This window comes from Alosa sapidissima, chromosome 3 (assembly GCF_018492685.1).
Source record: "Alosa sapidissima isolate fAloSap1 chromosome 3, fAloSap1.pri, whole genome shotgun sequence".
In the NCBI taxonomy this organism is placed as follows: Eukaryota; Metazoa; Chordata; class Actinopteri; order Clupeiformes; family Clupeidae; genus Alosa; species Alosa sapidissima.
In genome coordinates this window covers 14,694,433-14,709,566 of record NC_055959.1, presented here as the reverse complement: position 1 = coordinate 14,709,566, position 15,134 = coordinate 14,694,433, and the positions used below count along the sequence as shown (strand labels likewise).

The window sequence follows — 15,134 nt, the reverse complement described above, 5'->3', positions numbered from 1 at the left end:
TCAGTAACAGCATAATGTGACTTAATGGCCTGTGTGATTGGGATGTGGATTGCTCATTTATTATGAGTAGGCATATAGGCTATGGTATGGCTATGGTATGGGATTCTCTCCGATATAATAAATACAACACATTGGGTTTGGCAAGAAATTTGGCAATACTTTCACACAAGTGATGGCACCCCTGCTTGGAGACAGAAGATTGTCCGTTTTGCTTTTAAGGATTTCATCTGCAATGGGAAAAAATGGAATGACATGTAGGCTATGCTTACTTTAGTGCTGGACTTGGACTCGACTCAGACTCGACGTGGATCAATAGTGACTCGACTCGGACTTGACTCGGATGAGTACTCGACTCGGACTTGACTTGGAATTTTTTATGTAAAAATGTAAAAAATGTGAAATTTTAATGACTTGGACTTGACTCGGACTTGAACACTGGGGACTCGAACCTGGACTCGGACTCGAGGCATAGTGACTTGACTACAACACTGGCTTTAAGTATACTGTAGGCAGAGTATTATCCGGAGTAAAATGCACTTTAGATCAATTTACGGATGATTGGGAGTACATACGTTGGGTTGACATCCAAATCATGTCATTCGGATGTGTTTTGAGAAAGTTCGATGTTACAGTTTTTAGTCAAAACTCGTTAGCCTGGAAGTGACGCGGGCATGTCATTTTGCCGCTACAAAACTCTATTTTTATACCTCTTCTACAGTTCCAAACAACATTACACTTACGTGGTAGTGAGTAGAGGGTCCCTAAAGCCAAACCGAAGTATCCCGAGGTCTTTATGTGGTCGGATAGAGAGTCCAGAATGAATTTCATCAAGCCAGTACCTTTCCGGAAATGTTGCCATCTTTGCTACCATCTTCAGGGGAAAGTCCGTAGGAGTCGATTGCTGAGTGTGGAGTAACACTCTCTGGAAATTCACAATTTCGTCGCCGTTTTTTTTTTTTTTTTTTTAAAACATAGTCCAGTATTTCTTTCGAAATTGAAATGAAGTTGTATGGACTGGACTGTTTTTTTTTTTTTTAAAACGGCGACAAAATGAATGACATGATTTGGATGTCAACTCAACGTATGTACTCCCAATCATCCGTAAATTGATCTAAAGTGCATTTTACTCCGGATAATTCCTTTAAGGGGAAATATATCTTGACTTAATCTGAGAAACAGGAAAGGGGTGTGAAGAGAGAAGAAATGTCTAGGGTTTGGGGCAGGAAAGAAAGAGCAAATGCTAAATTCAACAAATGTATGCAACATATCAGATGCATGTGAGCAGATGTCCACTGAAATGTAACCATGTGATTGTGTGAAATACATTTTAAAATATTCATTTTTGTTGTAACATTCTTTAAGTATAACTATTTTGTATTTACTAACATATTATGTAATCATTGAAACAATACTAAATCTAGAATAATCAAACACTTGCCAAACCTTTCCAAGGATAAACCTAATTGTGTATGCTTTTCCAAATTTGTTAGATAATGAAGACAATAATGATCATGGAGAGATGATGTTATGGGAAGTGATTTAGTAAAATATTTTTGAACGATTCATGGTTGTATTTGTGATGTTTTCTATTTTCATGAAATATATATATATTTGTTTTTTTATATATATAATATATATATATATATATATTTACATTTGGCTAAGGCTAACTGCAAAACAGTTTTCTGTGTATCTTAGAGATAGGCTACATTATACAAACACAGTGCATCACTTCACATCACAACCTCACCTCAGAAACACTAGTATAAGTATATAAGTATATATACTCTTTTGATCCCATCAGGGAAATTTGGTCTCTACATTTATCCCAATCCATGAATTAGTGAAACACACTCAGCACACAGTGAACACACAGTGAGGTGAAGCACACACTAATCCCGGCGCAGTGAGCTGCATGCAACAACAGCGGCGCTCGGGGAGCAGTGAGGGGATAGGTGCCTTGCTCAAGGGCACTTCCGCCGTGCCTACTGGTCAGGGTTCAAACTGGCAACCCTCTGGTCACAAGTCTGAAGTGCTAACCAGTAGGCCACGGCTGCCCCTGTTGACTATGGAATTATAAGCATTCAAGGATACACTGCATACAGACCAAAGACACACAATCACAAATGAACATAAGAAATCCACAATATGTACATTTACAGAAAGGATTCTGATTCACAACACTTTCACCATCCAGGGGTCGAAATTAACTTTTTGGCCTATTGCCAAAGTGGCTGGTAGATGAAAAAATTAGACATAATTTTTACCGGCCAAAACTAAACTAAATGCTTTTCGTAACTATTTTAAAAGTAGCCTATCATTAGGACAATTCCGAAGCACTAACCAGTAGGCCACTGCTGCCCCACAACTTCAGTCAAACTACACAGAAACATCACAGTAGGCACATGGGTAGGTTAAGATAATAAGTGATTTTATCAAAAGCAGCTCTCAAAAGCAGTGACAGTGATTTTATCAAAAGCAGCTCTGACAAAACAGATACTGGTGTCCTTTATAAGCAGATGGATACTCATACAGCATATGTAGACGGAATGTAATACTTAATGTAATATTCATACATCCATACTGGTTTATTTGCTGTGATTTTAACAGGACTGATGACACAGAGCATGTAAATCAGAGGCAGGCTGTTAAAAATCCATAAATATAAACTCCACAATTTAGTATTTGGTCCATGCAATGGCAGCAGTAACAATTCTCACAACATCAGTGCGATGTAATACATAAAGTGCAAATGAGCTTTAAACAGCATACTCAATATTTGTAAAACATACTATTTAAGAAGAATCTCCCTGCTAGTTTACCAGTAAGTGGTTGTGTCTGGACCAGCCAGCAAAAAAGGAACTGCAGTCATTTTGTGTGTGTGTGTGTGTGTGTGTGTGTGTGCATATACTGGGTGTCTGTTGAAAGTGTGTGTATTTGGGTGTGTATTTTTTGTGTTGTTTGTGTGTCACAGTTTATTATTTATTGTGCCTAATTAAGCATAAAAGCAATTGCAATATCAGAACCTGAAAAGAAAAAGTCCCCCTAATAGTTTGTTCTCTAGAGCTTTCCCTCTGCTACAAGTCTATCATTGAGTTGGCAAAGCTGCCGTAAGAAGCCGTCGTTTGGGCCAATTTCCCTCTTCTGTCGGATCAAGGCCAAGGCTGTCCTCACGTCCATTTTATGCCGCAACATGAGATATGCGATGACCAGAGTTGGGGAGCGGCTGTAGCCCTCTCGACAGTGCACATACACCTTGCCTATAAGTGGAACAGGGAAGAAGGTCATGAGAGTTAAGGCACTGCATTGGAGGAAACTGAAATCAAATTTGCAACACTACAGGTTCTAATGTATCTTTTGTTCAGGTAATTACTTACAGAAATATGAATACACATGTTTCTACCGAATTAATCACAAGTAATGTTGGGTTATTTATTACAGTGCCTGAAAATGCACTGTTCTGTTATCCCAAGTCTTCTTCTTGTTCTTGTTCTTCCAACCAAAATTTCTATGTCTAATTCAGCTTCAACCGTTTAACGTAGAAACGTTGTAGGCCTAATGTAGGTCTTGAAAAGAACACTTGAGCAATGTATTTTTCATTTTTGATAATACTTTTAGAGATATTAACAAAAAACAAGCTTATTTTCCCCGTAGACTTGGCATTAGCATTATGACATCATAAAGGGTCAATTAAACACATTTGCACCTGTATCAACTGCCAGCTGCTCAAAGAGCCAATTAAACTGATTTGCACCTATATCAACTGCCATCTGCTCAACTAGGCCAACTCTCTTTGTGTCTCTCTCTAAGGATATAAGGCACCTTCCATCCAACTTTCTATCCATCCATCTTGTTTAAACCATTCACCCATCCACCCATTAAACTTATCAACATCCATTAAACTTTCTGTCTATCAACATCCATTACATTATATGTCTATCAACAACTTTTAAACTATCTACATTCAACTTTTAAACTGTCAACTTTTAAACTATCAACTTTCATGCAACCACCATGTCCATCCTAGCAACACCTTAGTACTCATCTCTGCATTATCTGTTTTAACTACACATGATATTTTACATCACAATGTTTGCATTTTCATGCACTGGTAATTCCTTGGAATTGCATTTACAGTTAATAATAATTAATGATATATTATATTCTACAGCAAGGATCCATTACCAAGAAATATCTATTACATTAGTTTTCACAAACCAACTATTAGGTGAATTTAATTTAATAACAATCATGACAAAGTAAAAGTGCATTCTGCAGTGCTTTATCCATGTTTTTCATGTTAGCTTTGCCTTTAATCAATGTTATTTACTGCCTTTGACTCATGTACTGTACAGTGCATACAGCAAGTATTCACAGAGCTTCACTTTTTTAACATTTTGTAATGTTTCAGACTCCTCTTAAAATGGATTCAATTATTTATTTCTCATCAATCTACACACAATACTCCAACACTCCACAAAAAAACCTGTTTGGAGTGTTTTGTACATTTGTAAAAATTAGAAGACTGAAATATTCCATTTACATACAGTAAGTATTTAGACCCTTTGTTATGACGCTTGTAATTGATGGCCAGATCTAGGAAGACTTTTGGTTGTTCCAAACTTTTTCATTTGAGAATGATGGAGGCTACTGTGCTCTTGAGCACTTTCAATGCTGCAGAAATGTGCTTTTATCCTTTCCCAGAACACTGTCTCGCAGGTCTACGGACCATGGCTCATGGCTTGGTTTTCACTCTGACATACACCATCAACTGTAAGACCTTATATAAAGAGATGTGTGCCTTTCCTAATAATGTCCAGTAAATTGATTTAGGCACAGGTGGACTCCAATCAAGTTGTAGAAGCATCTCAAGGACCATTGATAGAAGTAGGATGCACCAGAGCTCAATTATAAGCGTCATAACAAAGGGTCTATATACTCATGTAAATAAAATTGTGGAGTATTGTGTGTAGATTGATGTGAAAAAATGAATTGAATCCATTTTAAGATGAGTCTGAAACTTAACAAAATGTGGAAAAAGTGAAGCGCTGTGAATACTTTCTGTATGTACTGTATTTTAAGGTGAACTTTTACCTCAACTCCTGCATGCTCAATGACACCCTGGCCATCATGCCTCTGGTGTTAAGAGTTCTCAGATGCCATCTGCTTCATAGGTAGGCTACTCTCTTGTGTAATCACACAAGATCAATGTTCATGATGCAATATGCAATGCACAAAGACCTATTCCCAATTTCAAACTAACTGAAATAACTACACTTACCTTTTCCATTTTTGTATGCAAGTGCCTTCTCAATGAAATCAGCTCCTTCCTCAAAGTAGACACTGAGGTCAAAGTGGTCCGTGTCACTGGCGGGCATCCCATGGTAGACGATGCCCGTGCCAGCGTAGAACTCTGCATTGGTGTTCACGTGCATGAACGAGTTCCCCTCGGCGGCATTCAGCACATGGGTGACACCTAGACGCTGCAGGCGTATCACACTGGTGGCCACAAACCTGCAGAAACACATTGGGTCAGAAAATAGGTCAGATTCCTGTTGCTGTTCACGGTCATGATGACATGTAATAACACCACACAGACAACACTGAGGCACTTATACTCTGTTCAGTCCACCGTGGGCCTGACAGCAATGGCGTTAGGGACTCCACATCTTTTGTAATCCATAGTTTTGCTCTTGCCACATGACAGATTTCTCTCTGTTGTATCCAATGTGCAGGTTAAATATTCCTATCATTAAGCATGACATATGTTAGCATCAAACCCCAAAGTACATTCTCTATCAAAGTAAGGTGACAAACATATCTGCATCAGCTATTTTTAGACTTCAGATTAGCGTGCTACCTTGATTTTTTAAAACTTCTGACAAATGACTTGACAGGATGTTGCTGTGCTTGAGACATGAAGTGCATGAGAACGTTGTTTGAGTATGGGTAACAAGCTGCAGGTAGCCTACTTATGAGGTGCTTTCATCTCAGTGACAAAGAAACAGCTAACCACAGACAACCGCTTCTGTCACTAAATAAAAGGGAGAACGTCTTCAAATGTTTATCATTCTTCTTCAGAGCTGAAATATCAAATGCATAATGCTAATATACCTTTTGGTTATTTAAGTTATGAGCTATAGATAAAGATTCCATGTTTGGAATTGCATAGGGTAGCAATCTACAGCCAAGAGTAGTGTCAGTGCTTTGTCTGTGTCAATTGTGTGCATACAGAAAACCAAGCCAACCAGAAAACAGAGCCGGTGAGTGTGTTTTCCTATTATAAGTCCTCTGGTCAATAATTCATCATTCCGTCAGAGAAAGACGAGACAAGAGCGGGAAGGTCCAGAGAGGATGCTCACAACCACAGACAAAACTGACTGTCTTCATTACATAACAAGGTGCCTCTCTTATCCAGTCTGTTCTCAGCCCTCCATAAAGCTGAATAAATGCAATTTGATAAGACAGCATCTGTTTCACAACCTGCATGGGTCTATGGTCTGCTGTTTGGTCTTCTACAGTACATATGTTCTATATGTGAGTGTGTGTGTGTGTATGTGTGAGTGTGTGTATGTGTGTGAGAGAGAGAGAGAGAGAGAGAGAGAGAGAGGAGGGAGGGAGTGATGGCATAAATATAGTGAGTCTATTTAAAGCCCCCAGGCAAGTCAGAGTAGAGAGATTGTATGAGGTGCTCTGGGAGAGCTTGCACACATTGGAACGATTTTAATTGAAACGTTTACCAAGGGAATAATAGCTTCTGTGTCGTTCTATATAAAAGTTGTGCCCCCCCCCCCCCCCCCCCCACACACACACACACAACTCTACACGATCCGTCAATCCGTTATTAAAGGCCTAATGCAAATTAGGTTTAGGGTATTTCACAATAAAAAATCTGTTAAATGCTAGGCTAGACAACAAATAATCTGATATTATCGATTAGTTTCAGAGAACATGCCCACTCACGCATTTCCAACATATATCCGTGGGTAAACCTCGTTGCAGTGTTTTGAGGGCATCATATACAATCCACATTCGTCTGTCAGTAGGTCATTAAGCTGTTGCACGGACACCTCATATTCAGCCATGCCTTCGAGTTTAGTTGAGTCTTAAATAATCTATTACAGTTGTAGACCTACAGTAAGCTAATGTACTGTATGTGTCATAAAGCCGTGGTGATTCCTTGCTTAGACTGCGCGCGAAGCAGGCTGACTGTCGACTCTGACATAAAGTTGTTCAGCCGAGTTGTCTCAAATACGCCCCCAAACGACCAAACATGCTTCTTAACTGTGTGGTTACCATGTCTCCACTAGATGGCAGTATGTATTTACCAGTATCAGAGCCGTATATCCATGTAGACCTCGTTAGGCTACACGAGGTCTAATTTTTGTCCAGGTGATGTTTACATTTGCCAAACCTTAAACAAAGACAGTATGTAACTCGAGTGTATTGGTCATACGAAAGTAGCGTAAGAAGCTAAACAATAAATTCGGTCTGATTCCTGCGTGCGCTATACACTTTCGGCCCTAGAGTGTGCTGCTGACTTGTGTGATTAGATACTTCCCAAGTATTGTTACGGTTTCTCATTGTGTCTCCATTATAGAAAATTGCTGTGTGGTATCATCGTCAAATTGTAACTGAATGTCATCAGGCAGGGGCAACAGGCTATAGCCAACACATTCCACGATGAGGATGTGAACTCAGTTTGAATTAGGATGTTCCCTGGGGTGTTCTGACCTGTATTACATTACATGACGACGTCTATCTCTACCACCGGTACGCTCAAGCCAATCCAAACTTTTCTCATCTGTTGTTCCTCGTTGGTGGAACACACTGCCAGTTCCTACAAGGGCAGGGACATCCTTTTCCACTTTCAAAAAACTCCTGAAGACCCAGCTCTTTAGAGAACATCTACTCTCATAGCAACACTTACAACAAGTCTTACTGATCCTAGCACTCACCAGCCGTTTTAAACTGACAAGTAACTGTTAAAAACAGCACTCACCGACGCACTTATTCTTACTGTACTCTAATGTTTTTTTAAACTGTCCTAAAATTGTGAGAATTGTTCTAAAACTTACTGTTTACCATGTTGTTAGTCGCTTTGGTTAAAAAGCGTCAGCCAAATGTAATGTAATGTAATGTAATGTAATGTAATGTACATAACGTCAAATACATATGATCAGTGTTAGCCTAAATAGACCTAATGCAGAGTTATGTACGGTCTACCAAAATCTTAGCCTACATTCTAGCCTATTGTTTCTGACTTTTACCGACAATCAGGAACTCTTTCTAACTGAGGAAAATGCTAGTCTTAGATAGCTTGACAAGGAGGGGAAGGACCGAAATGTTCGTAGCCTACATGCTTCCAACAGATGTTTGTATAATACTGTACGCGAGGGCACCAATGAAAATGCTGCACCCACGTCTGCGCTGCGTAATTTGCTGTAGCCGAGTGGTGTCGCCTATTTGGGTAGTCTGCGAATCACCGGTTTGGGAACAGACGCATCGTCGACGGCATTGGTTCGAAGAAGAGAATCTGACTAAGAAACAGAGCTCTAACTTAAGTAATTCACTTAATTTATTCACGAAATTGTTTGGATTATTTTTTCCACCTTGGGCTGTGAGTTTCCACGGGGCGAACGAATCTGTTGCTCGGACCTTCACAGGCGACGGCGCGCAATGAGCGGAATCCTCGCAGAGCAAAAGTTTTCTAGCGTTTCGTCCGACTTGCTTCGCTCATCGGTGTTTGAACAAGCACCTGAAAAAAGCCTACATACCCCTCCGGAGTCTGAAGTCGCTGGCATGAGTTACTATAGTGGGCATACGTCGCATAGCCACCAGGACTACTACCAACCATATTCCCATTCGATGAGTCCATATTCTTATCAACAGTACAACCCAAATGGATTAGGAGCATCAAGTGGATATTCCATGAAGACGGAGTATCCTTATTCTCATCCGTACAGACAATATGGACATTACTGTAGGGAAGTACATACACCCCAAGACACAGGTAAGATAACTGAGCCACAGGGCCTTCTGTCAGTGACGTCGGTTTGGTTGGATGTGAAATTAATTAGAACACATCAACATCACCCTGCCAACAAGATAATCAATTTACTAAGTTGAAGCTTTGGCAATATGCAAGATATTATTTAGTCGAATCCATATTTTTGATGAAAAAGTAAGCCAGTCGGTATTGCCCAGTTGGAAAGCACATAGTCCTTTATGTTGATTAAATGTTGTGAGAGAACTAAACTCTTTCTTTCGAGTTTTGCTACATTGTTTTGTCAGTTACAGGATTGTTTCGTCGATAATTTCAGACAGCACCAGCAATTACTGCTACTGTATAATAATAATAATAATAATAATAATAATAATAAAATAAGAATAATTTTAGCTCATTTCTTGTTTGCTTCTTGTGTTGAGATCACAGTAGCCTGTCTGAAGGAGGCCTGCTGTGCATCAAACACTGTATTCTGCCAGTTGTTCATGTGCAAAACAATAGACTGCATCGTCTTATTTACTTTATTTATATGTAGTCAAATGTGCTTCCCAAAGTGCATTCCTTGCAATAGACTAAACGAGGCCTCTCTGCGCAAGTATGTGTCTGCTTCCCTGGAGTCTATAAACCCTGTAGGCCTAAACTTGTTTTCTTTCTCTTTCTCTGCTCCTCTCTCTCTCTCTCTCCCTTACTCGCATATACAGAGAGAGAGAGATAACTCGCAACTCGCATATACAGAGAGAGAGAGAGAGAGAGAGAGAGAGAGAGAGAGAGAGAGAGAGAGAGAGAGAGGGAGAGACTGGAAGTCCCTACTAAATTATATGTTTTGGTTTCGGTGTTGGTCTGCTTGTCCTGTAGTTATGCAAGCGTTTGCAATGTCGTACGTTATGCCAACTTAAGAATAATTTCTTTGATGTTTTGTTCGACACTCAGTTATTTTGTGCAAATTTTATGATTTTTTTCAATGTTTTTTTAGTAAAAGAAGAACCGGAAACTGAAGTGCGAATGGTCAACGGAAAACCAAAGAAAATTCGCAAGCCACGAACCATCTATTCCAGTTACCAGCTGACAGCTTTGCAGCGGCGCTTCCAAAAGGCACAGTATCTGGCCCTGCCGGAACGGGCAGAGCTTGCGGCGCAGCTAGGACTTACCCAGACACAGGTATGTTAACAACTCTAGCTCACGAAGCTTGTGTATCTCAGTTTGGAACATGCTTATTCATTTACCAATCGGGCCGTCATCCATTTCTCTGGCGTTGGTCAAAAGTTGTCAAAATGAAGCAGAACATAGGCAACTCTTTATAATCATATTATTGTGCTGCAAAATAAAGAGAAGCCATAGCTCTCAATGAGCTAATTAAACTCTATGGTATATCTACAAATTATGTGGGTTCTGGTACCTGCTGATACCTGCAGGTAAACCTGCTTAGCAAGGTTTATTGGTCACATTTTGACAACAAAAATATAGCTTGTATGAACTAATAACAAATTATGTGTTGCCTTCCAGGTGAAGATATGGTTCCAGAATCGCCGGTCTAAGTTCAAGAAACTGTACAAAAACGGAGAACTATCACTGGATCATAGTCCGAACGCCAGCGACTCGATGGCATGCAACTCGCCCCCCTCCCCTGCAGCATGGGATTCCAGCACACACACTAACGCAGCCAACAGAGGGCAGATTCCTCCACCGCTCCATCCTTCTTCACCGCCTTTTGTAGACGATTGCAGCCAGCACTGGTATCAGCAAGCCTCCCATTTAGGCGTTCAGCACCCGAGTTCGGTTCACCATACGCCACCCTCTACGCAGCATGCCTATTGACCTTTGTGGGCGCTCTACAGTGAATTTAAGATCCATCATGACATTGGACTATTTTCATGTCGTCCGTCCGTTGGATGAAAGGAATATTACGGATATAACGTTGTTGTTGTTTTGGTAATGTTTTTTTGTTTGCACTGTCATTTTGCTTACCATTTTGGCAGCATTTAAATCTTGCTACTGCATGCGCTGTCAGTGTTCTTAGCATTTAGATCAGAGTATTTAAACTTTGGGCTTTTGTATCAGAATGCCTTTTTAAAAACTTTGCAGGTGGTACACTAGCCTACTACATTTTTTAAATTTTCAATTAATGTTATCAGGATGGTTTTGCTTTTGAGAGGGTGTTCACTGTTAAGACAAAGCAATATATTTTACACAGACCTATTAGTATTAGGCCATTTAAATTGATTGATCAATCGAAACAGTAAACACATTAGGCCTACACAATTGACTCATTTGTGTTAAATAAACCAGTATTGTAACTGCAATTTGTGCGAATTCTAGGCAAGGTACTGTTTTACATTTTGGTAAGTAGGCTATAATAACGTGAAAGTAAACATTTTTTTAAATCTGTGAAGCAGACTACTTTTGAACAGAAAAAGGCCTAAATCAGTCCCATTCGATGATGGACAGGTAGTTACCACTTGTCTTAGAAGTAGGCTAACCCAACAGAACCAGTTATTTCAGTTAAAGAAAAAATTAGCCTTGGTCCTAGGACAAATCGGACAGTTAGATAGACTTTCAGACAGACAGACAGACAGTCAAGAGGGTTTTACAAAACCTTTTTAGGTCGAAATCATGGCGCGTAACTTGATAAGAAATGATGACAAAGAAATGACATAATGCAATAAAATCTAATTTAAAAATACAGGATAATTCAAGAGTTTTTGTTCCAAATTTCGCCAATATTTTCTTTGCCAATAACAGCAGGTCCCTTTAAAAGTGAGACGAGCGTAAGGCGCAAACCATGATAAAAGCAGTCTAATCGCTTTGTGTGTGTGTCTGTGTGTGTGTGGGGGGGTAACATCTAAAAATATGTTGTGCTTTGTAACCTCATGAAATGAGGTATGCTGTGGTCTTTGACGTATCATGAGGCTGATGTTTGCCCCTTATTGTCATGGCTCAGTGAAATGATTACGTAGGCCTACTTATTTATCTGCATTAAAGAGTCAGCCAAGCAAGCCAAGCATTTTCTGCATTCTAACTGCTAAACGCGCAGCGGATTCCAGTGTGTCCTTTTAATGATGGAAATAATGTTGGACAAGATTCGCATTAAGAGATTCTTTTACTGCTTGTGTGGCCATTCCCCACCCATCCCTCCCGTGCCTGTCACAAGGGAATGAATGAAGTCACTCGGATTAGCAAATATAGGCTACACTTAGGAAAGCATCATCTGTAGTGAGCACATTTGGCAAACATGAGGTCCACGATCTGGCCACAGACATGGCGAACAGGGTGATTTTGAGGTTGGATGGGAGAGCGCCGAGGGTAGGCTACTGCAGCCACCAGCCTAGAAGGTGTAAGGTTTCGGCCGGGCTGGGACAATCTATCGTCGTCGTAATGGACAAACAATAACACAAATACACTATACACCATGCAGCTGTGGAACTAGCCATGTCCCCTGTAAAACCGTTTGGCCTATTGGTTGGAATGGATGTAGCTACAGTTTATTTAACATGGGTATATGCCCCTCTGTTCCTCCAGACCATAGTCTATTTTTATGTCTGCAATATAGGCCTAATAAAGCGGTGTCATGGCAGAGATGCTGTTGATAAGCATCTGCGCAAGTTTAGAGATACTTTATTGTCCTTCTCTCGACACGGGAGCATGAGGAGTACGACCATAATATTCATGTACAGCCAATTTCAAATTGACTTGAATTTGGAATAAAAATGAATTTAAAACAGTAGGCTAACATTTCAAATATTTTCAGATGTATTTTTGTTATAATTACAAGTGAAGAGATAAAATAAAACATATGTATTATTCTTCAACATTCAGGAATCAATTGATGATTACTTGAATTAGGTCTAATCATATTTTTGTCTTTAAAAAAAAAAATCAAGGGTAAGCTAAGTCGTAAACATCGAAACACTTAATGTCAAGTATACAACTTCACATTTCAATCCTGTTAGCAAACACATTTATATCTGCCTCGTTTGTCATTCAAAAAGTGACGGATGTATCTAGCATTCTCTGGCGTTGGGGCTACTTTAAAGCGTGTATTGAACTATCAACAAAAATGCTTTTCATGGGATGCTCCACAAAGAGGAAGCACACACACGTCAGCCAAAGAGTCATAAAACATGGTGATTTCCTACCTTCACATGACTTTTAGTTCCCATTCTTTAGCTTTTGCCTACCTATCAGCATCACACCTGCATATGGTTCCATGATGTGGCGACTGGCGAATCTTTTCCATCCCCCAGACGTTCTCAACAGTCTCTATCGTGCCTTCCCTGTGCACCCTTTTCATACTAAAAGAGACATTTGTAGTCTGCAAATTGCTAGTAATTATACTGGCTGAGTGAAAGCTCCATTTAACAACCATGCCCTAAATGACCTTTAATTGACGTGAGCATTTTACAAAGCTTAGGGAATTCCTCAAATAAGGCCCCCATTGCTTATACAGATGTTGTCTAGAAAGAGAAAAAGGGACCACATCTCTGCATTTTGCTGTGTCACACCCTATGACTACAATAGATACTCTGCCATCACCTGCAGTCAGTCACAGAAGCCTTACACATGGTGAGATTAGTGAAAAAGCCCAAATAAATAAACTTCTGTCAACAAGGACTTAAAAATAGAGCTATGTCATGGCATACAACAATAACAACAATATCTACATAAATCCTAAGCAATGTGCCCATTTACTATTTTAGCCATTAATAACACAAATGTCTTTAGGTTATTGCATACATGAGTTCCATGAAAACACACTTCAAGATATTTTGATAAAAATTGTTACATGAAAATATACTAAAATCAAATATACCACAAATATGTCTTTTATTGTCTACGAAAAAGTCCTAGACATTATATTGTCAAATAGCATTTCCTGTAAAAAAAGGAGGAAAACTATGAGCAAAACATTTTTTTTAAAAACTATGTGGGACAATAAGTGTTATTCAATGTAAATGTACTGGAGAATCATGGTCTGATGCTACAGATTAATAAAACAAAATAAGCAAAAGGTAATCCAGATAAACAAATTTAAAATGAAATTCAATCAGACAGTTTTCATCTGGTAGATAAGCCAGCAATTGGCTGTGTGTTTTTGACAGCAGTTGGCTGTGTTAATAGTTTTGAGCCTCATATCAAAATCAACTGAGAAAAAGTGAGTTTGGAAGGTATTTTGCACTTGTGTTATCATAGAAAATCCATGTCAATCCAAGGCAGCTGGACGAAAAACTTCTGTTCCATCTGTCCAATTAGAGTGAAGTCAACATCTGTCGGAGTGGAAAAGTCATTTGAAAAGTCAAATTGTCAAGATGGAAATTTAGCAACATCAAAACAGTTTACAACCTTCATACTGAAGCATTCCTGCATGTATATATCTGGAAAAAAATAAAACAAACAGAGGTGGGAGTTGAGTTTGCATCCACATCTTACAGACAGTCACTCTCTCAGCCACCTCAGTGGACAGGCAGTTCTGAGGACACCCAGGGACCGGATGTGCATGCATGGGGGATGGTCCTCGTCACATCATTTGAGTTCTTGAGTCTTGGTGGTGACTTGGGTACCAGGGGCTGAACGAGTTCATATATCCGCCAGAATGCATGGGGGCTCCTTTGTTCGTCATAGAAACGTCCCAAAGAGGTGGCATTCCAGGAGAGCAGGGGGGCGCGGAAGAAACCGCATGGAGGTGCTCTCCTTCAGGTCCACTCGAGCCATGCTTCATAATCTTCTTATACTTTGAGCGTTTGTTCTGAAACCAAATCTTAACCTGAGAAGTGAGTGAGGTCAGAGAGAGAGAGAGAGAGAGAGAGAGAGAGAGAGAGAGAGAGAGAGAGAGAGAGATCACTATCAATGTCATTACCATAAAAAGCCATCTTTGGATGAGGTGTTGAATGTGGTTGACACATGAAAATTTTATTACTGAGACCAATCAAATATCAACTCATTCACCTTGCATGCGAGCAGCACTTGGCCACATAAATATCTGACAGCCATAAAGAAGTGTTGGCTTGCAAGGCTTGGGTGCAGGGGGAGAGAGTTTAAAGTGTCTTAATTGCTGTGACAGCTCTCCCGGGTGCCACAGAATTGCAAACATTCACAATTTCCATGCAAGTGCCACGCATGGGGTTTGGAAAAA

General features: G+C 39.8%; 3 protein-coding genes across 3 annotated transcripts in view; 1 reads left to right on the top strand and 2 right to left on the bottom strand.

Annotated features, from left to right (window-relative positions):
- Positions 1-2,472: 2,472 nt before the first annotated feature.
- LOC121706281 (dual specificity protein phosphatase 3-like) lies at positions 2,473-7,196 on the bottom strand. Its single transcript, XM_042087896.1, has 3 exons — positions 6,964-7,196; positions 5,282-5,514; positions 2,473-3,260 (listed from the first exon to the last, which is right to left on the bottom strand). Exons 1-3 carry the CDS (start codon positions 7,083-7,085, stop codon positions 3,061-3,063), a joined length of 555 nt encoding a protein of 184 aa, XP_041943830.1. The 5' UTR covers positions 7,086-7,196; the 3' UTR covers positions 2,473-3,060.
- A 1,279-nt stretch (positions 7,197-8,475) lies between these two features.
- On the top strand, positions 8,476-11,511 carry LOC121706270 (homeobox protein Dlx3b-like). The gene is made up of 3 exons (XM_042087881.1): positions 8,476-9,013; positions 9,981-10,165; positions 10,511-11,511. Exons 1-3 carry the CDS (start codon positions 8,680-8,682, stop codon positions 10,820-10,822), a joined length of 831 nt encoding a protein of 276 aa, XP_041943815.1. The 5' UTR covers positions 8,476-8,679; the 3' UTR covers positions 10,823-11,511.
- Positions 11,512-13,670: 2,159 nt separating this feature from the next.
- Positions 13,671-15,134, bottom strand: part of dlx4a (distal-less homeobox 4a) — an 8,959-nt gene continuing 7,495 nt past the window's right edge. Inside the window, exon 3 of the mRNA XM_042087885.1 lies at positions 13,671-14,765. Coding sequence (XP_041943819.1) covers positions 14,520-14,765 — 246 coding nt within the window. The 3' untranslated portion in view covers positions 13,671-14,519. The remainder of the gene's footprint in view (positions 14,766-15,134) is intronic.

Coding starts and splice junctions, on each gene's coding strand:
- LOC121706281 (XM_042087896.1), bottom strand. CDS start 7,085: ATGGCTGAATATGAGGTGTCCGTGCAACAGCTTAATGACCTACTGACA. Junction 5,515..6,963: donor CGGATATATGTTGGAAATGC/GTGAGTGGGCAT, acceptor GTGTTTCTGCAG/GTTTGTGGCCACCAGTGTGA. Junction 3,261..5,281: donor TGCATACAAAAATGGAAAAG/GTAAGTGTAGTT, acceptor TTCCACTTATAG/GCAAGGTGTATGTGCACTGT.
- LOC121706270 (XM_042087881.1), top strand. CDS start 8,680: ATGAGCGGAATCCTCGCAGAGCAAAAGTTTTCTAGCGTTTCGTCCGAC. Junction 9,014..9,980: donor ACATACACCCCAAGACACAG/GTAAGATAACTG, acceptor ATGTTTTTTTAG/TAAAAGAAGAACCGGAAACT. Junction 10,166..10,510: donor TAGGACTTACCCAGACACAG/GTATGTTAACAA, acceptor GTTGCCTTCCAG/GTGAAGATATGGTTCCAGAA.